This window comes from Myxine glutinosa, chromosome 3, assembly GCF_964187855.1.
Source record: "Myxine glutinosa chromosome 3, kmMyxGlut1.1, whole genome shotgun sequence".
Taxonomy (NCBI): Eukaryota; Metazoa; Chordata; class Myxini; order Myxiniformes; family Myxinidae; genus Myxine; species Myxine glutinosa.
In genome coordinates this window covers 63,322,804-63,346,761 of record NC_136263.1, presented here as the reverse complement: position 1 = coordinate 63,346,761, position 23,958 = coordinate 63,322,804, and the positions used below count along the sequence as shown (strand labels likewise).

At 51.5% G+C, this 23,958-nt stretch overlaps 2 protein-coding genes across 11 annotated transcripts in view; both read left to right on the top strand.

Moving 5' to 3' along the window:
- The window catches only part of GDAP2 (ganglioside induced differentiation associated protein 2), a 79,785-nt gene extending 72,875 nt beyond the window's left edge, over nucleotides 1-6,910 (top strand). For 4 of the 6 annotated variants that reach the window (XM_068110771.2, XM_068110772.2, XM_068110770.2 and 1 more), the window contains 4 exons: nucleotides 4,366-4,505; nucleotides 5,191-5,245; nucleotides 5,383-5,523; nucleotides 6,502-6,910. In XM_068110771.2, coding sequence (XP_067966872.1) covers nucleotides 4,366-4,505; nucleotides 5,191-5,245; nucleotides 5,383-5,523; nucleotides 6,502-6,573 — 408 coding nt within the window. In that variant the 3' untranslated portion in view covers nucleotides 6,574-6,910. Of the gene's footprint in view, nucleotides 1-4,365; nucleotides 4,506-5,190; nucleotides 5,246-5,382; nucleotides 5,524-6,501 lie in introns of those variants that run through there. The other 2 variants (XM_068110774.2, XM_078774114.1) reach the window with 1 other exon arrangement.
- LOC137423519 (terminal nucleotidyltransferase 5A) overlaps nucleotides 6,596-23,958 on the top strand; it is a 29,429-nt gene continuing 12,066 nt past the window's right edge. Inside the window, exons 1-4 of one of the 5 annotated variants that reach the window (XM_078774116.1) lie at nucleotides 6,596-7,043; nucleotides 12,365-12,562; nucleotides 15,983-16,174; nucleotides 19,101-19,494. In XM_078774116.1, the coding sequence (XP_078630242.1) occupies nucleotides 7,041-7,043; nucleotides 12,365-12,562; nucleotides 15,983-16,174; nucleotides 19,101-19,494 (787 nt within the window). In that variant the 5' untranslated portion in view covers nucleotides 6,596-7,040. The other 4 variants (XM_068110776.2, XM_078774117.1, XM_068110775.2 and 1 more) reach the window with 4 other exon arrangements.

Here is a 23,958-nt window from a genome sequence, read left to right as displayed (position 1 = left end):
AGCGCCGCATCTTCGCCTCCATCCACGGCCTTTCTCACCCGGGCCGGAAAGCTTCTCAGAAGCTGGTGTTGGCGCGTTTCGTCTGGCACGGCCTTCGACGAAACATCCGCGACTGGGCCAACGCCTGCACGGCCTGCCAGCTGGTCAAGGTCCACCGCCACACCCAGGCCCCGCTGGCACCTTTCGCCGTGCCTGAACGGCGTTTCGACCACGTCCACGTGGACCTGGTGGGTCCCCTGCCCCCCTCACAGGGGTTCACCCACCTGCTCACCATGGTGGACAGGACCACCAGGTGGCCGGAGGCCGTGCCCCTCGCCTCCACCACCACCGCCGACGTGGCACAGGCGTTTATCGCCACCTGGGTCGCGCGCTTCGGTGCACCAGCGGACATCTCGTCCGACCGCGGCCCACAGTTCACGTCTGAGCTTTGGGGCGCGGTCGCCCGTTCGTTGGGGGTCACGCTGCACCGCACCACAGCCTACCACCCCCAAGCCAACGGGTTGTGCGAGCGGTTTCACCGCTCCATGAAGGCCGCACTCATGGCCGGCCTTCAGGATGACGGTTGGGCCGACCGGCTGCCGTGGGTCCTTTTGGGCCTTCGCACGGCCCCCAAGGAAGACCTCCAGGCGTCCGCCGCCGAGCTCGTCTACGGCCAGCCGCTCCGCGTCCCGGGCGAATTCGTGCCCGACGCTACCAGTCCCTGGTCCGCCGCTCGCCAGTGCTCGGACCTCCAGGAGGCCGCCCGACGATTTGCCCCCATGCCGACGTCCTGCCACGGTGGCCCCCAGTCCTACGTCCCCCCGGCGCTTCGCACAGCGGAGTACGTCTTTGTGCGTCATGACGCGCACCGGGGGCCACTCCGGCCGCCGTACGACGGGCCCTTCCGGGTCCTGCGACGGGGCGACAAGTCTTTCATCGTCGACTTCGGCGGCCGGCCGGACCGGATTTCTGTGGACCGCCTCAAACCGGCGCACATGGACGTCGACCGACCACCACGGTTGGCCCTTCCTCCACGGTGAGGCCGCCCCCCGTCCACAGTTCCCCCCGCTCGACCACCCACCACCACGTCGGACCCCTCCCCACGACCCTCCAGGGGTCGCTTCGGCCGGGTCATCCGGACCCCCCTTAAATTTACCCTGCCGGTGCAGGTCGATTCTGGAGGGGCGTGTGTAGCGGTTACCGCTGGATGCACACAATCGCCTTGCACCGGCCAGAACACGGCCAGACGCGCCTCTCCCGGGCATGCCCGGACTCACTGTTCCCGGGCACGCCCGAACCTCCCGGGCACGCCCGGTCTCGTCTTTCCCGGGCATGCCCGCTCTCGCCTTTCCAGGGCTCGCCCAGAGCGTCCGGGCATGCCCGCTATCGCCTTTTCAGGGCTCGCCCAGAGCGTCCGGGCATGCCCACTATCGCCTTTCCAGGGCTCGCCCAGATCGTCCGGGCATGCCCGCTATCACCTTTCCAGGGCTCGTCCAGAGCGCCCGGGCACGCCCAGCCTCGACTTGCCAGGCCGCAGCCAAACACGCCCGGGCAGGTCCAGACTCGCCTTTCCAAGGCTCGCCCTTGATACCCGGGCATGCCCGGTATAGCTTTTGCCGGGCAAACTTCCCGACATAAATGTGTATATATATTGCTGCCCGATAAACGGGCTGGTCAGAATACCTGAGCTGTTTTGTTTCAATAAAGCAACTCGGACGAATTCCGTCTTTGGTCGCGTCAATTCTTTCGACTCGCGTTGGAGCGCAGTTCCTTCAATGTTACCTTTCACATAGCTACAAATGCTCAGGCACTGGAGAGCGTTTATTTATTTATTTATTTATTTATTTAAAGTCCAAAATAAATGTAACTTTTTCAAATTTGACGTTTTTTTTGGCCTAAATTACTCCCCGGCACTCATTGATGAACTTCTGAAACTACGATGAAGATCCCTTCAGCCATCTGAGAAAAATTGCGACAGACAGACAGACAGACAGACACCGATGGGCTCTCTTATAGTAATGATCTATACTTTGTGTATATTTTGTTGTTTTTTAAATTCTGCATTAGTGTACCGTGCGTAAACCTTTTATAACAGCTCTTCAGACGTTAGAGCCAGTGGACCCTGACCAGGTATTGAGCACATTGGTAGTTGGTCTAATTGATTACGACCAATAAAAACACCACCGTCAGCAACAGTAATTAATTTGACGACAGTATATAGTCAGGTTCACGATGTCAATAAATTATATTTCGTTCAAAATCATGGTAGATTAGCAAACCTATACATTTTTGGAAAGGTTATAGCATAAGGAAACTAAAAATCAATGTTTACATTTGGAGAGATACCTGTATGGCGGCCATTTTGGATTTTCAAAATGGCCACTGTAAAATACATATTTTGTTCTATTTCTGCCTCTAATTACCCTAAAAACTTTTTAAAATATACTAAACCTATATTTTCAGGGACAAGGAATCCAATGAAAGTATCAAATTAGTGCTATGGGGAATGGTAAGACACGAATCAAAGGTTTTGAATTGCAAAATACTGTTTATATTCTCGATAAGTTGCATAATCAAATACATGTTATCATTTTGTACAGGCAGTTAATAACATCAAAATGTGTCACAATAATTCATATCACCAAACATACACAGGCAGTCAGCAAAATCATATATACACATGCAGTCAGTACAACTTCACATCTACACAGGCAGTCAATGACTAAATATACACAGGCGGTCAATGGCATCAAACATACACGATTACAGAATATGCCATTTAGAGTTCGTCATCACTGTCCTGTGTGTCGTATCCGACAATATAGTCCGCATCGTTTTCACAGTCCGTTCCACACAAGCAAAGGTCGGTCAAATTGATTGGCAAATCGAATTGGTCGAATGGTCGATCGAATCGAATTCGATGAATCGAATCGATCGAATTGGTCGAATGGTCGAATGGTCGATCGAAACGATTGGTCGAATTGTTCGAATGGAATTGGTCGATTGGTCGAATTGGTCGAATCGAATTGGTCGGAATTGGCAAATGTAAACATTGATTTTCAGATTTTCCATGTAATAACGTTTCCAAAAATGTATAGGTTTGCTAATCTACCATGATTTTGAACGAAAAAACATAGTGAACCTGACTGATACTATAAGAGGTGCCCTGCACTCGCGTTCGGGTTCCAGTCTTCTTACTTGGACTTACCTTTTCTCATTATTGGCCACATGCTCCATGCATCCCTGAAATGGTCTAATTGGAGTGCAGTTTACATTGATTACATGTTGCAGATAATTTGTTTAATTTATCCATTATCTACAGCGATTTGCCTTGAGCGTTGTACGAAAGTGGAGTAAAATGTGCACCTCGTGCTGCTGCTGGCATTGCGATCGCACTGCTCGTTCTTTGTCAGGCCTGGTTTTAAAATGGATATGGCCTGAAAATATTGTTGTTGTAGTTGCCTCCACCACCGATTGACGCGGGTTATGTTTTCACCCATGTCTCTCTTGTTTTTGAGCAGGATGTCTTAAGAAGTTGTGGACGAATTCGGACGGGACTTGGTGGACAAGTTGGGTGTGTGACGAGGACGAATTGATTAGATTTTGGTGAAGATCCGGATACTCAGATGATTTTTTCTTTTTTATTCTAAAGCGATTCTTCTCCATTGAGAGATGGAGCCATAAACGATGGAGCTACAGATGGAGCGATGATGATGAAGTGATGGAGCAATGATGGAGCTACAGATGGATGGATGAATGGATGAAGGATGGCTACAGATGGATGACTACAGATGGATGGATGAGAGATGGAGTGATAGAGCTACAGATGGATGGATGGATGGATACAGATGGATGGATGGCTACAGATGGATGGATGAGAGATGGAGCGATGTTGGAGCGATGGAGCTACAGATGGATGGATGGCTACAGATGGATGGATGAGAGATGGAGCGATGGAGCTACAGATGGATGGATGGATGGATGGATGGCTACAGATGAAGGGATACATGGATGGATGGATGAGAGATGGAGAGAGATGGCGCTACAGTATAGCACGATATCTCAAAGTTATGGATGAGTTGTCGACAAACCTCGGTGGATGAGTTGGTTCGGTGACAAGAACAAGCAGATTAGATTTTGGTTGCGGTCCAATCCAGATCGGGCCTATCAGTGGGACACAAAACGTGAACTGCTCTCCCTGTTGCCATTCTTGTTTGTGTTGTTGTCATAAATCAGGCTGGAATGATGTTTGTCAAGATCTTGTCTCCTGATATTTATGACCCAATTGTGATTCTGTGCGTTAAGGTGCTGCTAGTGCATGGATGGCCAAAGTGAGGTCTCTTCCTCATCAACCTTCCTCTGCTCTTCCGGACCTTGCACCACCAGGCATTGTTGTATTTCATCCGCGTCATGGATCCCGTCGCTTCCAGCCAGTTCGTGCTGCTGTGCTTTCTGGCGGGAGCCGATCCAGGAGATCGTCTCGGTGCTGTATTTCTGCGCCGCGTCTGTGCGACCTTGCATCACAAGTAAGCTGGGAAAGGGCCAGGAAGGCACGAATCCGTGCATACCCGTTCGTGCGGGCCTAGGAGTTGTTATCCTGCTCAGGAGCTCCTTTGGGACGTGTGGGCATGACGGGCTGGCAACGTGTGTGTGTGTGTGTGTGTGTGTGTGTGTGTGTGTGTGTGTGTGTGTGTGTGTGTGTGTGTGTGTGTGTGTGTGTGTGTGTGTGTGTGTGTGTGTGTGTGTGTGTGTGTGTGTGTGTGTGTGTGTGTGTGTCAGTCAGTGCAATGTACCTTAAAATACTATTTTGCGCAATTGATGTCAGATTTTACCACTGGAGCTTTGCGTGTGTTGAGACCATTTCCCATTGGGTGAATGCGCTCACATTGCTGAGTTGGACCCATTACTGGGATTGCCAGCATATGTTCACCTACCACAGGGAGTGCTTTTGTACATGTCGGAGAGTGGGAGGTGAGAAAGTCTGTTTATCTTGTGCGACTTCAGATTGTTTGTTTATTCGCAAACATTCGATACGATTGGTGTGCACGCATCGGAGAGGGTGTGCGGATTGTCGAGCGACGCCACGTTATCATGAGCTCGGGTTGTAACGAGGCTGCTTCTTTAACGCTGCACACGGTTTGTTTTTTGTTTTTGCACCGAGGGCGGACTGTTTCTCATACGTTTGCGATCGTTTGGTGTCTGCTGCCACAGGTATCACAGGAATCTGAAAGCCTTGTACATCGTGCACCCCTCATTGTGGTCGAAGGTGAGTTTCTGTATCATTTTTCATCTCCGGGGCCCATGCTGACTCTTTGGACATGACCCAAGTACGCAGGACTCACCTTTAAGTGACCTTTTGTGATTTGCTTAGTTGTGCAATAACCTGCACATTTGCCTTCGCAGGTGCTGACCTGGTTCCTCGCGATGTCCGTGGCGGGGATTAGGGGACGTTTGTGCAACATATCACGGCTGCACCAACTATTTGTGCACATCCCACACTCCCATATCGACATACCACAATTTGTGTGGGATTATGATCGCAGGGTAAGAGCCTCTTGGGTCTCGACTCGAGCACACGTTGCGTAACCACATGTGAAATCCAAGTGTACCCTCCTTACCTCACTCCACCCTCCTTACCTCACTCCACACTCCTTACCTCACTCCACCCTCCTTACCTCACTCCACCCTCGTTACCTCACTCCACCCTCGTTACCTCACTCCACCCTCGTTACCTCACTCCACCCTCGTTACCTCACTCCACCCTCCTTACCTCACTCCACCCTCCTTACCTCACTCCACCCTCCTTACCTCACTCCACCCTCCTTACCTCACTCCACCCTCCTTACCTCACTCCACCCTCCTTACCTCACTCCACCCTCCTTACCTCACTCCACCCTCCTTACCTCACTCCACCCTCGTTACCTCACTCCACCCTCGTTACCTCACTCCACCCTCGTTACCTCACTCCACCCTCAGTACCTCACTCCACCCTCGTTACCTCACTCCACCCTCCTTACCTCACTCCATCCTCCTTACCTCACTCCACCCTCGTTACCTCACTCCACCCTCGTTACCTCACTCCACCCTCGTTACCTCACTCCACACTCGTTACCTCTCCACCCTCGTTACCTCACTCCCTTCTCGTTACCTCACTCCACCCTCGTTACCTCACTCCACCCTCGTTACCTCACTCCACCCTCGTTACCTCACTCCACCCTCGTTACCTCACTCCACCCTCGTTACCTCACTCCACCCTCGTTACCTCACTCCACCCTCGTTACCTCACTCCACCCTCGTTACCTCACTCCACCCTCGTTACCTCACTCCACCCTCGTTACCTCACTCCACCCTCGTTACCTCACTCCACCCTCGTTACCTCACTCCACCCTCGTTACCTCACTCCATCCTCGTTACCTCACTCCATCCTCGTTACCTCACTCCACCCTCGTTACCTCACTCTCTCTCCTTACCTCACTCCACCCTCCTTACCTCACTCCACCCTCCCTCGTCCGTGCATTTCAGATTACTGGCGAGTCCAACATTGCTGAACGTGCTGACCCCGCCGACCCCACGGATGCTGCAGCAGGCCTGTGAGAGGCAGCCGGACTGTGCCGGTTCTGTCTTGGTGGATGGCCCAGCAATTGGACGATGATATCGGATACTTTCATTTCAGCTCGTGCGTACAAGCTATTTTTGTACAAGGGTGCCGTCACAGTTACACCACCCAGCCGATGATGGAAAGGTCTTCGGTTAGCCACCCCTCCCGCTTCCTGGCTCGGTTTGACACCCAATGCTATGTTGGAGCAAGTCCCAGTAATTTGTTTTGGTAGCGTCCTTGGAGGGGAGCAAATGTGCTCAAATCTTGTCTATCACAAAATTGTGGAATTTTTCACTTTAACGCTGGAGATTAAATCTTGATTTATCTGTTTAACATTGTTTTCTTTTCTTTTGTTTTTGTTTGTTTGAGTCGTCTGTGAAGGAGTGAGATAGTGCAGCTCCTGACGATCGGGGATGCTGCAAACACGCTGGTTTCACATTGCTTCGTTTCGTTTGCCCTCTGAATGGCAAGTCCCTGCTCTGCACCGTTGACGAACGAATGTGAAACTAATGGCAGGTCGTAATTCCTGTACTCCTCTCGGTATTCGAAACAGACGGCTGGATAAAAGGGGAAGCGCTGTGGGGAATGGACCCACCGGTCAGAAGTTGTTTCCACCGCGTACTGGCGCACGTGCACACCTTTGCAAAGATCAGGAGGTCCCATGTGGTCGCTGTCCCGATCTGCCATGCACGCAAGGGTTTTCCTGTTACTCCCATGGTTGGGATGAGAGGGAGTGTATCGTGCTCCGCACAGCACGGGATAAGCTTCGCAATCGAGCCGTTTGTGTGTGACCATTTCAAGTATGATGAACTCACCCACCCCTGACCCTCACCCACCCCTGACCCTCCCCTCACCCACCCCTGACCCTCCCCTCACCCACCCCTGACCCTCCCCTCACCCACCCCTGACCCTCCCCTCACCCACCCCTGACCCTCCCCTCACCCACCCCTGACCCTCCCCTCACCCACCCCTCACCCACCCCTGACCCTCCCCTCACCCACCCCTGACCCTCCCCTCACCCACCCCTGACCCTCCCCTCACCCACCCCTGACCCTCCCCTGACCCTCCCCTCACCCACCCCTGACCCTCCCCTCACCCACCCCTGACCCTCCCCTGACCCTCCCCTCACCCACCCCTGACCCTCCCCTCACCCACCCCTGACCCTCACCCACCCCTGACCCTCACCCTCCCCTGATCCTCACCCTCCCCTGATCCTCACCCTCCCCTGATCCTCACCCACCCCTGACCCTCACCCACCCCTGACCCTCACCCACCCCTGACCCTCACCCACCCCTGACCCTCCCCTCACCCACCCCTGACCCTCACCCACCCCTGACCCTCACCCTCCCCTGACCCTCACCCTCCCCTGACCCTCACCCACCCCTGACCCTCACCCACCCCTGACCCTCACCCACCCCTGACCCTCACCCACCCCTGACCCTCACCCACCCCTGACCCTCACCCACCCCTGATCCTCACCCACCCCAATTTTACCAACCCTTGTAAAATAAATTGCATGCACTTCTCACGTGAAAGTTTTTCTCGTTTTGTTTTTTGAGATATTCAATTGTCCATGGAATGAATGCCGTTTTGCTGGACACGAGAGTGGGAAACCCCATGTTGGCTCAGGTGATTGCAGTGCTTGGAGCTTTATTTTATTGTTTTACCAGCATTGGCTGTGAGATCATAATTGCCAGTTTTGTCATTTCCATGACTTCTTGCAGATCACTCTCACCAGGGGCGGATCCAGGGGGGGGGGGGTGCAGGGTGCAGGGGCTGCGCACCCCCCCCACCCCCCTCTTCAACGCAACGGCATGAATGTAATGCTGAGAGTTGTAAAACGACAAATCCATCGTCCGAACACGGCCGCCAATACTCCCTTCCTCTTCTACCTCAGAAACATGTCCATTCCATTTCTCGACCACCTCAGCCAGGAAATGGACACCCGATTCGGTGCTGCAAATCGGGAAGGTAGCGATCTGTTTCTGCTGATGCCATCTGCAATAATCGCCGATACCTGCGACATTCCAGCCCGACATCAGAAGCTGTTGCGTTGGAAAAATGACATGGAACATCCAGGACTGATAAATGAGCTGAGAGACTGGCAGATGTTTTGGAGAAGGAAGCCCAACAACACGCGTCCAAGCACATTCATGGATTGTTTCTGCGCAGTAGATGGAGACGAATTTCCATCCATCAAAGTCCGACTCCATATTGGATGCACCCTCCCTGTCGGCTCCTGTGAGGCCGAACGCTCGTTTTCTTGCCTGCGTCGTCTGAAGGCCTACCTAAGATATTCCATGGGAGAAAGTCGGATGGGATCTCTGGCCCTCATGAACATACACCATGACGTCACCATATCCCCACATGATGTCTGACATTTTCATTCGGAAACACAAGCGCCGTCTATTCCAAAATAGCATAATTTATGATGAATAAAATAATTCACTCCGCTGTCCGATCTGATCTCTTTTGTGGGGAGAACCCCCTGCCTTGGGCTTCACAACCTGGGCCATGGCGGTGCCGGGCTTTGTCCAGCACCTATTAAACTGCTCTGTACACCTTAACATGGCGTGCGTTTAGAACCACCTTTCGAGGCCATTTTTCCCCGCAGAGCAGGGGTTGGCCTTTTTTGGGCACCTTAGTCCCCTTTTTGAAGCAATGTTTTACGGCCGGATGCCCTTCCTGCCGCCAACCCTGTTAGTCGCCTCTTGCGACACACAGGGAATTACCAGTGAACTGGTACTCAATTTGCCGACCTCAGAAGGATGACGGGCTGAGTCAACCCCCCTGGTGTTAATTCAGCGATCGACCGGGATTCGAACCCAGGATCCTCGGATCCCAAGCCGGCACCCTAACCGCGAAACCAACACCAGGCTCTATGGCGTGCAGTTTAGAAACATGGGAATTCTTCTGCATTCTTTGTAGTTAATTCACTCAGGAGATCATAACAATCATTTCGCGAGAACTACACAAATCAGAAATTCCATATCAGAAAGCTCCAGTGGAACTACACAAAAAACATGAAGCAGCGCGCGCACACACACACACACACACACACACACACACACACACACACACAATTTATAGCAGAAGGAACAGCTGAGCAAGTCGTTTCCCCAGTTCCTCTATCTCACCATTAGTCATCGCGAATCTGTTGAACTGTTGGACCAGAGAAGAAAGCAAGGAACTGCACAAACTTCCAAGAACGCACGAAATGCCGTTTCTGACGATCAATTTTTAAAAATTTCGTGGGGGGGGGGGGGGGGGGAGGGGAACTCCCACGCCCCCTTAGCCCCCCCCCCCCCCCAGGTATTTTGTCTTATCCACCTCCCCGTCATGATATTCCTGGATCCGCCCCTGCTCACCATAATGAGTCTTTGTTTGGGACATCTATTTATTACGTACACAAATATGGATTTTGACGTCGTCTCCATATACTCCGTTGGTAGCGCTATTTTCCCACATTTAACTAACTGTGGTTTTTCTCCTGCTCATCCGACGAGCTCTGAGCACGAATTCCGCCCACGCCCATTTTTCGCCCCGCCCACGCGAATGACGCTCGATGACCTGGGAGTGGTGGGGCGGGGACAAGAGGAAAAAAAAAAAAAAAAGGCGACTTTCTGGAATTAACGTCACCAACAGAGGGCGGTGGGAGCGGTCGAGCCATCCTTCCCAGATCCCAGTTCCCATTCTTGATTCACCTCCGCCGTTCGCAGCAGCTGCCATCTCAGTCCGTCGTACCATATTTCCTTCCCGCCGAGTTTAACCGGTTCTGCGCGGTGTGCGAACTCGCCCTGATCTTTGCACACTCGTCCCTCAGAGTTCCCTTTAAGCAACCGGTGCAGCGGAATCCATCCCTCGGATTCGATCCGTCATCGCCTGGACCGGACACGGAGACGGAGCAGGTGAGCGCCACGGCCGGACTCGCTTTTGACATCGGCGATTGGCAGCGACCTGATTGGTCGTCTTCGATTGGTCGGCTTCCTGAATCCTGATTGGCTCGGACGAGTGACCACGTTTACAGGAGCCTTCTCCGGACGGTTCTTGATAAAATGTGAATGTTTAGTCGTTTCCTGGGTAACGAAGACTTGCGATCCAATTTGTAGGAATTTGTTGTAAGTGCATGTACAGGTGGGTGCAACACTAATAGAATCCCAGCAAATCCCAGCAAGACCCACTGCCGCCCTGCAGGAGCTTTTCCGGCAATGCGGATTGCCCTGGGGGCTTGAAAAGACCCCCGGGGAGGGGAACAGCCACCTTCCGATAAATGCGCAATGGGGTCACTGTGTACGAAACGACGCCTTGAGAAGGAATCGGAAAACTGTGAAAAGGATAAAGAAAAGACGAAGTGCGGAAGAGGTAAAGGAAGAGAGCGAGAAAGGAATGGGGGTGGGAGGTCGAAAAAGAGGAAAAGGGCTGTGACGCGGTAGGGGGCGTGGTCACGATGCTACAAAGCGTCGCGAACCTTCTCTCTCCAGCTGGTTTTGCGATCTGTTTGGTAAGCGGAGCATTGTGCTTGCGGCGAGACGGGGGCAGCTTGAGCAGAGAGAGGTCCATTTGGAGAGACGGGGAAGCGGGCCGTGCGGAGAGTTAGGAAAAATCGCCGTGTGGAGAGTTAGGGAAGAGGGCCGTGCGAGGAGACGGGAAGAGGGCCGTGCGAGGCGACGGGAAGAGGACCGTGCGAGGAGACGGGAAGAGGGCCGTGCGGAGAGACGGGAAGAGGGCCGTGCGCGGAGACGGGAAGAGGGCCGTGCGAGGAGACTGGAAGAGGGCCGTGCGGAGAGACGGGAGGAGGACCGTGCGGAGAGACGGGAAGAGGGCCGTGCGCGGAGACGGGAAGAGGGCCGTGCGGAGAGACGGGAAGAGGGCCGTGCGGAGAGACGGGAAGAGGGCCGTGCGGAGAGACGGGAAGAGGGCCGTGCGGAGAGACGGGAAGAGGGCCGTGCGGAGAGACGGGAAGAGGGCCGTGCAGAGAGACGGGAAGAGGGCCGTGCGAGGAGACGGGAAGAGGGCCGTGCGGAGAGACGGGAAGAGGGCCGTGCGAGGCGACGGGAAGAGGGCCGTGCGGGGAGACGGGAAGAGGGCCGTGCGAAGAGACGGCGAAGAGGGCCGTGCGGGGACTAAGGAAAAATCGCCGTGTGGGGAGACTGGGAAGAGGGCCGTGCGGGGAGTTAGGAAAAATCGCCGTGTGCAGAGACGGGGAAGAGGGCCGTGCGGGGAGTTAGGAAAAATCGCCGTGCGGGGAGACGGGGAAGAGGGCCGTGCGGGGAGTTAGGAAAAATCGCCGTGTGGAGAGTTAGGGAAGAGGGCCGTGCGGAGAGACGGGAAGAGGGCCGTGCGGAGACGGGAAGAGGACCGTGCGGAGAGACGGGAAGAGGACCGTGCGAGGAGACGGGAAGAGGGCCGTGCGGAGAGACGGGAAGAGGGTCGTGCGAGGTGACGGGAAGAGGGCCGTGCGGAGAGACGGGAAGAGGGCCGTGCGGGGAGTTAGGAAAAATCGCCGTGTGGAGAGTTAGGGAAGAGGGCCGTGCGGAGAGACGGGAAGCGGGCCGTGCGGAGAGACGGGAAGCGGGCCGTGCGGAGACACGGGAAGAGGGCCGTGCGGAGAGACGGGAAGAGGGCCGTGCGGAGAGATGGGAAGAGGGCCGTGCGGAGAGACGGGAAGAGGGCCGTGCGGAGAGACGGGAAGAGGGCCGTGCGGAGAGACGGGAAGAGGGCCGTGCGGAGAGACGGGCTGTTTTGAGAGAGAAAGATGAGAGTAATTTAAGTCTGTTTTGTTCGCAGAGACATCAAGAGCTGAACATGGACCATACCGACGAGGAAGTGATGCTTCATGGGGAATGTGAAAAGGTTTCGGACGAGAACCGGGAGCTTGGGGTTGGCAGGTTCAACGTGCTCAGCTGGGACCAGGTTCGCCGTCTGGACGAAGTTCTGACTGAGGCGGTTCCTGTTCATGGCCGAGGGAACTTTCCAACTCTCGAGGTATGAGGGGATGATTTATTTACCACCCCATCCATCCTTCGACCCCTCCCCCATCCTTCGATCCCCACCCCATCATCCGACCCCCACCCCATCATCCGACCCCCACCCCATCATCAGACCCCCACCCCATCATCCGACCCCAACCTCCGACAGACGACCCCATCCTCCGACCACGACCCCATCCTCCGACCCCGACCCCATCCTCCGACCCCGACCCCATCCTCCGACCCCGACCCCATCCTCCGACCCCTACCCCATCCTCCGACCCCTACCCCATCCTCCGACCCCTACCCCATCCTCCGACCCCTACCCCATCCTCCGACCCCTACCCCATCCTCCGACCCCTACCCCATCATCGCCCCCTTTCCGTCATGTGAATGACTTCCCCCCGCCCCTCCGTTATGCGGCCGATACCCAACGCCCTCCTCTGTTTTGCAGGCCATACCCAACGCCCCTCCGATTTGCAGCCAAGAGCCAACGCCCCCCCTCCTCCGTTATGCGGCCAATACCCAACGCCACCCCCCCCCCTCCTCCATTTCTGCGACCACTACCCAAAGGCCTCCTCCATTTCTGCGACCACTACGCAACGCCTCCTCCGTTTCTGTGACGGCGACCCAACGCCCCCCTCCTCTTTTGCGACCGCTACCCCAACGCTCCCCTCCAATTCTGCGAGCGCTACCCAACGCCCACCTCCGTTTCTGCGACCGCTACCCAACGCCCTCCTCCGTTTCTGCGACGGCTACCCAACGCCCTCCTCCGTTTCTGCGACCGCTACCCAACGCCCCCTTCCGTTTCTGCGACCACTGCCCAACGCCCTCCCCGACGACCGCTACCCAACGCCTCCTCCCCCCCTCCGTTTCTGCGACCGCTACCCAACGCCCCCCCTCATTTCTGCGACCTCAACCCAACGCCCCCCTCGTTTCTGCGACCACTACCCAACGCCCCCTCCATTTTTCTGTGACCGCTACCCAACGCCCCCTCCAATTCTGCGACCGCTACCCACCCCCCCCCCCTCTGTTTCTGCTACCGCTACCCAACGCCTCCTCCGTTTTCTGTGACTGCTACCCAACGCCCTCCTCCATTTCTGCGACCGCTATCCAACCCCGCCTTCGTTTCTGCGACTGCTACCCAACGTCCCGCCTTCGTTTCTGCGACCGCTACCCAACGCCCGCCTCCATTTCTGCAACCGCTACCCAACGCCCCCTCCATTTTTCTGTGACCGCTACCCAACGCCCCCTCCAATTCTGCGACCGCTACCCACCCCCCCCCTCTGTTTCTGCTACCGCTACCCAACGCCCCCTCCGTTTTCTGCGACCGCAACCCAACGCCCCCCCCCCTACATTTCTGCGACCGCTACCCAATGCCCCCATCCGTTTTCTGCGACCGCCACCCAACTCCCCACCGTTTTCTGCGACCGCAACCCAACGCCCCGCTCCAATTCTGCGACCGTCACCAAACGCCTCCCCATCCGTTTCTGCTACCGCTACTCAACCCCTCTCCGTTTCTGCGACTGCTACCCCCAACGCCTCCTCCGTTTTCTGCGACCGCTACCCAACGCCCCCCTCCGTTTCTGCAACGGCTACCCAACGCCTCCTCCGTTTCTGCGACCGCTACCCAACGCCCCCCATCCATTTCTGCAACCGCTACCCAATGCCCCTCCGTTTTCTGTGACCGCTACCCAACTCCCTCCTCCAGTTCTGCGACCGCTACCCAATCCCTCTCCTCCATTTCTGCTACCGCTACCCAACCCGCGCCGTTTCTGTGACTGCTACCCAACGCCCCCTTCCGTTTCTGCGACCGCTGCCCAACGCACTCCTTGACGACCGCTACCCAACGCCCCCTCCCCTCCTCCGTTTCTGCGACCGCTACCCAACGCCCCCCCTAGTTTCTGTGACCGCTACCCAACGCCCCCCTCGTTTCTGCGACCGCTACTCAACGCCCTCCTCAGTTTCTGCGACCACTACCCAACGCCTCCTCCGTTTCTGCGAACGCTACCCAACCCCGCCTCCATTTCTGCAACCGCGAACCAACGCCCCCTCCGTTTCTGCGACCGCTACCCAACGCCTCCCTCCGTTTCTGCGACTGCTACACAACGCCCCCCACCGTTTCTGCGACCACTACCCAACGTCCGCCTCCGTTTCTGTGACCGCTACCCAACGCCCCTCCGTTTCTGCGACCGCTACCCAACGCCCCCTCCGTTTCTGCGACTGCTACCCAATGCCCCCCTCCGTTTCTGCGACCACTACCCAACGCCCCCCTCCGTTTCTGCGTCCGCTACCCAACGCCCTCCTCCGTTTGACCGCTACCCAACGCCCCCTCCGTTTCTGTGACCGCTATCCAACGCCCCCTCCGTTTCTGTGACCGCTATCCAACGCCCCCTCCGTTTCTGCGAGCGCTACCCAACGCCCCCCTCCGTTTCTGTGACCGCTACCCCCAACGCCCCCCTCCGTTTCTGCGACCGCTACCCCCAACGCCCCCCTCCGTTTCTGCGACCGCTACCCCCAACGCCCCCCTCCGTTTGTGTGACCGCTACCCAACGCCCCCCTCTGTTTCTGCGACCGCTACCCCCAACACCCCCCTCTGTTTCTGCGACCGCTACCCCCAACGCCCTCCTCCGTTTCTGCGACCGCTACTCAAGGCCCCCCTCCGTTTCTGCGACCGCTACCCAACGCCCCACTCCGCTTTGCGAGACAACCCCCTTCGGTCCTGCATTTGTTCAACCCTACTCCTCCTCCCCCCCCCTCCCCTCCCCCACATACCCCCCACGCCCCACATATACATATCCTGCAATATCCCCACCCTTCTTCTGTCCCATACTGAGAATACTGCCACCTCCCCACCCCTGCTGAACAACACCACCACCATCCATCCCCTCCTCCCCTCTCCTCCCAGTCCAAATAAAACCATCACCCCCCACCCCCTCTCCACTCCTCGCACCCCGACGTCAGAGGACCACCCGACCCCATTGAAGCCTCCTCCCATCGTCCTTGCCACAGCTTTATATCTGGTGTTGACGTTGGGATTGATTTGTTGAAAGTAATTGTCAGAGGCTTTGACTGGTTTGTTGTTTTTTTTGACCTCCGGCCTCCTTTCTCTGCCCTTATGCCTCCCCCCCCCTTATCTCCCCTCCTCACTTTCATATCGCCACATCTATCCACCCCCAGTGTCATCTCTTTCTGCCGTTTCCTCCTCTTCTTGCAATATGTCTTTTTATCCATTCATGTCATTTATCTCTACACTAAACCATTATAAACAAATGTTCTGAACCAGTAATTGAGGGCACACTTTAAGTGGCCCAAGCAGTAGGTGCGGTGCGTTTTCTTATCGACTTCTGTGCAAGCACTGAGTAGTTCGGTCGGTTTGGGTTTGCTACAGTGTCTCTGCTACAGTGTCTCTCTACACTTGGGTGATTGTGTGCAGGTGCAACCACGGGAGATAGTCTTGAAAGTTCGTGCACGATTAGCTTCCCGAGGTATTGCAGTCAGAGATGTTCGACTTAATGGGTCTGCAGCTAGTCACGTCCTTCACCAGGATAGTGGCTTGGTATACAAAGATCTGGACCTCATCTTTGGTGTGCAGCTCCCTGGAGAGGCTGAGTTTCAAGTGGTTAAGGTATGCTTTTGTGCATTTTGATTTACAAGGTTCAGGCATTGATGCAACAACTTTATATGTGGTGTTGACGTTGGGATTGATTTGTTGAAAGTAATATTGTCAGAGGCTTTGACTGGTTTGTTGTTTTCTTTGACCTCCGGCCTAGTTTTGTCGGTAAACCTTGATTTACACTACCGGTCAAAAGTTTTAGAACACCGCAATTTTTCCAGTTGTTATTGAAATTATGCAGTTTAATGTCTCAATGTACTCTGAAATTAAGCATATAACAAATAAACTATTGGAGATAAAAAAAATAAATCATAGAATCATTTTGTTTAACAAAATTTAATTTCAATGTTTAACTCAGCAAAGTAGCCACCTTTTGCAGATATAACCGCCGAACACACTCGTGGCATTCTTTCTACAATGGAAATCAAATATTGTTCGGGAAATTCTTCCCAACACTGTTGCAGAAGTTCCCACAAATGTGTTGCACTTGTAGGTTGCTTTGCTTTCACCCTTCTGTCCAGTTCATCCCAAACCAGCTCGATGGGGTTTAAGTCTGGAGACTGTGCTGGCCATTCCATGATTTGAAGCCTACCGTCTTGTTCTTTTCCTCAAAGGTAGTATTTGACATAGTAGCGTGGAGGTGTGTTTAGGGTCATTATCTTGCTATGGGATGAACCCCTGACCAACTCGGCGTATACCAGAGGGTATTGCATGGTGCTGCAAAATGCTTTGGTAGCCCTTTTGGTTCAGGGTGCAAGTCGCTGACTGGATCCAGCAAAAGAGCCCCAGACCATCACGCTTCCTCCTCCATGTTTGACAGTTGGTGTCACACACTGAGGAACCATCCTTTCGCCTACTCGACGGCATACAAAAACCCTGCGTGATGAACCAAAGATTTCAAATTTTGATTAATCGGTCCATAAGACCTTCTTCCAGTCTTCAGTAGTCCACTGGCGGTGCTTCATGGCCCAGTCAAGCCTCTTTTTCCAATTTTGCCATCTCAGCAATGGCTGTCTTGCTGCCACTCGACCTGTCAAACCTGCAGCTCGAAGTCTTCTCTTCACAGTTGAAACTGAGACTTGCTTACTTCGACCAGTGTTAAGCTGTGCTTGAAGCTGTTGTCCTGTGAGCCGCCTATCACGCAAGCTTTTGACTCTCAGAAACTTTTCTTCTGAATCTGTTGTGGCTTTGGGTCTGCCAGACCTCTTCCTGTTAGAGTTTCCTCCAGTTTCCAAGTGCCTTTTGATGGTGTAGGAAACTGTACTCACTGACACCTTGGCTTTCTTTGCAATTTCTCGAAAGGAAAGATCTACACTTTTAAGGGTTATAATGGTCTGTCTGTCTTCCTTTGTTGATTGCCTTTTTCTCGCCATTATGATAACAATATGCTACTTCCTGCAGTGCAATATTGTCCAAATCATGCTTCAGAGGGTGTAATAACAGCCTGTTCCAATCCTGCTTTTATACAGACAGGGGGTTAGTCATCAAGTAATCGGCAGAGGTTGGGGCACCTGTAGGAATTGTTTGCATCAACTTTCAAGGCTTAATTTACTTACATTGCTGCAGAACAGCTGTAAGTTGTTAACCCATTACTTGTTCCCTGAAGAAGGCCTTTTTTTTCAATATAACTGCAATTTACATTATTTTCCCGTTTTTGCTAACCTAAACTTCTTTTTTTTTTTAACCTCGAGCAGTTTACTGCTTACCGTTGTACCATTTCAGGTTATTCACTGGACATTAAACTACGTAAATTTCAATAAAAACCTGGAAAAATTGAGGTGTTCTAAAACTTTTGACCGGTGGTGTATGTTTTGTTGTGGAAAGGAAACAGGAAAGGCAAACTGCTATCACACTATCACATTTATGCAGAATATTCTCACCAATGTTAAAGCTATGTTGTAGCCCTTTTGGTGTTTGAAGTGTTCTAATAAAATTGAGGTGTTCTAAAGCTTTTGACCGGTGGTGTATGTTTTGTTGTGGAAAGGAAACAGGAAAGGCAAACTGCTATCACACTATCACATTTATGCAGAATATTCTCACCAATGTTAAAGCTATGTTGTAGCCCTTTTGGTGTTTGAAGTGTTCTAATAAAATTGAAGTGTTCTAAAGCTTTTGACCGGTCGTGTACGTGGTAAACCTGTCTGGTATGGTCAAAATACTTTCTCAGATTTGCCAAGAACAGCGTTTTTACCTCCACCACCAAAGGTGGATGGAGGTTGTGTACCCCGGTCTGTCTGTCTGTCTGTTTGTTTGTCCTTTTTTTGTCCATTTGTGAACAAAATATCAAAGTTATGGACGGATTCGGACGAAATTTAGCAGATATGTAGTGTATGTGACAAGGACGAAATGATTAGATTTTGGTGAAGATCTGGATTTGGATCTGGCTACTAGAATTTTTAGTGATTCTTCACTATTGGGAGATAGGGCCAAAAACGATACATAGCAGGATATCTCAAAAAGTTATGATGGATTTGGACGAAATTTGGTGGACCGGTTGTGTGTGTGACAAGTAAAATCGATTCAATTTTCATCCGGATCCAGAAGTGAAGATCCAGATCCAGATCCAGCTAGTATAATTTTTCAAGTGATTCATCACCATTGAGTGATATGGCCAACCAGGCGGAGGTATGCTCTCTACTGAGTGCTGTTCTAGTTAAATTTCTGTTTTCATGCATTTTGTTTCTTCTGTTCCGACTTCCAAGGTTTTCCAAGAGGGCAGGTTTGATTTTACAGGGGCTAAATAAAGGTCAACATCTGTCAAGACATGGGAATGTGGCTTTCTAGTTGCTGGAGCACACCTTTTGAACCCTATTAACGTTTTTTTGTAACATTTATTGTTGAGGAATGCAAATTAAGGGAGACTTGTTGCATTTCTTTTTGAATTTATGTCCAATTCCAGTATATTTTTAATTCCTGTATTCTTGGCTTTCTTTCCCAGGAGGTTGTCCTCGACTGTTTGCTGGACTTTCTTCCCGAGGGTGTCAGCAAGGACAAAATGGGGCCGCAGACCCTGAAGGAGGCTTACGTGCAGAAAATGGTGAAAGTTTGCAATGACACAGACCGTTGGAGTCTCATCTCCCTCTCCAATAACAGTGGCAAGAATGTGGAGCTGAAGTTTGTCGACTCACTTCGGCGGCAGTTTGAGTTTTCCGTAGACTCTTTCCAGATTGTTCTAGACTCTCTGCTCCTCTTTTACGAGTGCTCGGAGCATGCCATGTCTGAGCGGTTCCATCCCAGCATTCTCGGGGAGAGCATGTATGGAGATTTCGCCGCTGCATATGCTCACCTGTTGGGCCGCCTCATTGCCACGCGCAGCCCGGAGGAAATACGAGGTAACATGGTTGGCTGTTTTTTTTCTGCACCATAATCCCATATGTGGTTCAAGGGGAACGTGCCCCATCAAACATCCACTCTTCATACTCCTGCCCTGCCCTCACCCAATGTGCACATACCCCTTCACACCCTCCTTTTCCCTGCACATGTACACCCATTTTGTTTGATTTGCCAGTTGTGCCCGTCCATGCTTGGTTTTGTAGTCACTGCTATCTCAAAGTACACACATTGCCTGGACTTTGTTGCTGTGCCGAGTGCGCTGTTATACCGTTTGGATGTGTCTAGATTGCAGCCAAGACCCGAAGTTGTCGCACAAGTGTTCCGGTGCCATTGTGGTTGATTGTGGTTTTCCCCTTTCCTCCGCTGTTGATCAGCCCAGGTGTTGCAAAAGTGGCCGATGATCTTCCTCTATTTGGTTTTGTTTTGTTTGTTTTATTTCTTGGTCGCGGTGCCTTCCAGCGGGTCGCGGTGCCGTGCAACGGGTCGTGGTGTCGTGCAACGGGTCGTGATGCTGTGAAGATTGTTAATGTGTGGCTTGTGAGGCAAGGCATGCAATGTCTCCTGTTGGGATTTGTGCCGGTGCTTTTAGGCCTTATTATTTGAATATATATATATACATTTCAGTGGGAGGGTGACCTGGGTGCATGATTATTTTCCTCTCTATTGAAGATTAATCTGATGTTTGTGGTTCATATTGTTTTCAAGGAGAAAACGAGGGTCGACCTTTTGAACCATTTGGTGAGGTAGTAAACGTTTGCCAATTGCAGATTTATTGGGCAAGCATGCAGCTCTACACGCGATCTTGCAGTAAAGAACTACAGCAGCACTCGTTAGAGCGCATACCTCCGCCATGTTGAACAGTTTATGGTTCGTATCCCACTGATAGGCCGGATCTGGATCCGGACCTGAACCAAAATCGAATCGGCTTGTTCTTGTTGCCTAAACAACTCATCCACCAAGTTTAGTCATAACTCGTCCATAACTTTTCAAAATGTTATGCGATATGGTATATCGTTTTTGGCCCCATCTCTCGATGGTGAAGAATCGCTTCAAAAAAAATTTATTCGATCCATATTCGGATCTTCACCAAAATCGAATCGGTTCATCCTTGTCACACACCCAACCTCTCCACCAAATTTCGTCCAAATCCGTCCATAACCTTTTGAGATATCCTGTCCACAGGCAGACAGGTGAAAACGTAACCTCCATGGGGGAGGTAAAGATATGTTCTATAGGAAATTCTAAAATATTTTTCGGACCATGCTTTTGAGAATGCTTACCCTTGGGTTGCACAGTCCAGCTGTCATTATGCACGTAGTCCTGGCTGCTTAATCAACATGAGTTCCTCCTCGGTTTACCTATGTTGAGGCTATCACAGAGGGCACCGTGTTTGACCTGTCCCGCTAACCCTTAACGCAAAGCTCAACCCCGGGTGACCAAATTGGACGTAATAACGCTTTTCCGTTGGCGCAGCAACACTGCGCTGGTTGTTTAGCTTTTGCGTAGCCTTTGTTTATTACCTGCACAGTTGAAAGGTAAGTTTCCTGCCTTTTCAGAATATTGTGTAATTACCTGATTTGAGGTGAAGAATCTGCAGGTAGGACTACTCTGTGCGAGAAGACTTAGATGCTTCACCTCTGCATAGTATTGTTGAGTGCCTGTCCATCATTGAGGTACAGTCACGTTTTTCGACATAGCGTCCTGAACTCGAGTGAGAGCCCCCTAAACTCAGGTGTGACCGCTATTGTCGTTCTCCAGATAGTCTCTCAACAAACAGTTCCTCCACCATTGGAGCTAATTGTGGATTTGTTCGATATTGCCTCCGTAAAACAACTCTGTGATGTTTTGTCGCTTGTCATTTATCCTTAATCCCATTTTGGCTCTTGTGGATATTTCAACATGGCATGACGACCCAATTGACAAACTTTTCTAAATGCTATTTTTTGGCTTTCTTACCATCAACCACCCTCGGCATTACCTTGGTTGATCCCTCCAAGCATGGAGATGTTGTCATGAGAAACGTCCACCTTCCCTTCAATCTCATTCCTCTCTCCAGGTCTGTGAGACTGCTGTTCTCAGATCATTCCTCATCCTAAATCATGGTGTTTTCTACCCTCGTTAAACCACTCCCGACCGTCGGCAAGTAGAACCCCCCCCCCAAATTTTTTTTTTCCTTCCTGAAAGTTTACTCTCAGGAAGTTTGCTCCCTGCATCTTCCCATTCACCTCGTTCTTACCTGCATCCCTTGTTTGTCCTTCTCCGTCTATTTTGGCCTTCGGTCCTGCTGTTGGTGTTTGCCTCCTCTTGGTGCTGTTCCGTTGTTCAGTTGTGTCCTCATCTGTTCTGTTCTGTCACGCTACCCAACCTCTTGCAATTGGGAGTTTCACACTCTATCTCTCCCTGTTCTGTGCTCTTCCACAAGCTTCTGTGTTGTTTCTTCCTTGAGCCTTGACTTTGTATGCAAAACAAAGCCTGTTTTGATTGACCTCATTTTATTTCATTTATACCCTGTGCTCGCGAAGGGAAAAGCGGGGTTAGGCATTCGGGTGCGTACGTGTGGCGTACGTGTCTGCATTTTAAAAAATCATTTTCACGGCAACCATTGGTCCGATTTAATCGAAATTTTACCATAGGAGTGCCTCCGCCTGTAGAATTTTATTTATTTATAATTATGACGCCATGGGTCAGGTGGTACGGACGCCATCTTGGAAAAAGGTTACACCTCTACATCTCCCAAACTGCTCTATGGAAAATTTTGAAACAAGGCTCATTGTCAAGTACTCCCCTTGGGGAATAAGATATGTTAATGATGATGTCATCGGTACCTTAATTATGATGTCATACAAAATTCGACAAGTACAACGCTCGATTCAATATTTTAAAAATTCTCGGAAATTCTTGGTCCGATTGACACGAAATTTTCACCATAGGAGCGGCGACTCCTGCATAATATATTAATGATAATTATGAAGTCATAGGTCACGTGGCACAGGTGACATCTTGGAAAAACTTCGGACCTCTATCTCTGAAACCACTCCATGGAAAAAGTTGAGACCTGCCATATTGTCAACTACTCCCCATGGGGAATAAAATATGTTAATGATGTCATCAGTGCCTTCGTTGTGACATCATAATTCGACAAGTACAACACTTATCCGATCACTGAATTTTTTTTCTCAGCAACTGTTGGTTTGATGGACACAATTTTCACCATAGGAGGCCTCCTCCTGTAGAATATTGTAATTATAATCATGATGTCATCGGTCATGTGGTGCAGGCAACATCTTGGAAAAACCGAAAATCGTTTCAGCTCCATATCTCCGAAACCGCTCCATGGAAAAAATTTAAACGTGGCTCATTGTAAAGAACTCCACATGGGGAATAGGTGTTGTTAACAATGACATCATTGGTGCCGTAATTATGACGTCGTAATTCGACAGGGACAACACTTAGTCTGATAAATTTGAAATTTATTGAGCGTGATCAATGCAACAATTATATTAGAAAATGTAAATTTATGATGTAATCGCTCACGTGGTCTGGCAGCCATATTGGATCAAAGAAAAAAAAACCTTCAAAAACAGAAGAGTTGGCTCGCACCAAGTTGACGGACTGTGCAGGGTAGGTATTCTATGAATACCATCTCGTTTTGTATTGTTTACGTGCTTATTACTGCAGTTCAGCCTATTCTATGTCGCGGCTGACAAAGTCGCTGCAGGCATTGTTTTCGGGTTGTCCATCTGTCCCTTCGGCCGTCCGTGATAGATTTTCGTTACCACGATAACTTAAGAATGGCAGAAGGGATGTAAGTCAACCTTGGTACATGTATGTTTAATGATGTAAAAATAAACTGATTTAGATTATGGGGTCAAGAGGTCAGAGCTCCCATTGGGTAAAAATTCTGTTACTGCCTGAACTTGTAAACCAGGGGATTTTGACCAAACTTGGTATTGGTATGTATTGTGGTGCAAAGATGAGCTGATTAGATTTCACCATCAAGAGGTCAAAGGTTTGAGTTTATACAAAAATAAAATAACCACCTTTAGAGGCCATTTTTCCCCGCAAAGCGGGGGTTGGCCTTTTTCGGGAACCGTGGTTGTTGTTGTTTTTCGGTCCCCTTTTTGAAGCAATGTTTTACGGCCGGATGCCCTTCCTGACGCCAACCCTTTTTGCCGCCTTTAACGACAAGCAGGGAATTACCAGTGAACTGGTACTCAATTAGCCGACCTCGGAAGGATGACAGGCTGAGTCAACCCCCCTGGCGTTAATTCGGCGATCGACCGGGATTCGAACCCAGGATCCTTGGATCCTAAGCCGGCACCCTAGCCGCTAGCCCAACACCAGGGTCAAAATGTGAGTTTGTCAGGGAAAAATGTGATACTTGAGAACAGTTGAAGGAATTTAAATCAAACATAGTAAAGTATGTGCAAACCTCCGTCAGTGAGTCCATCCGCGATGGATTA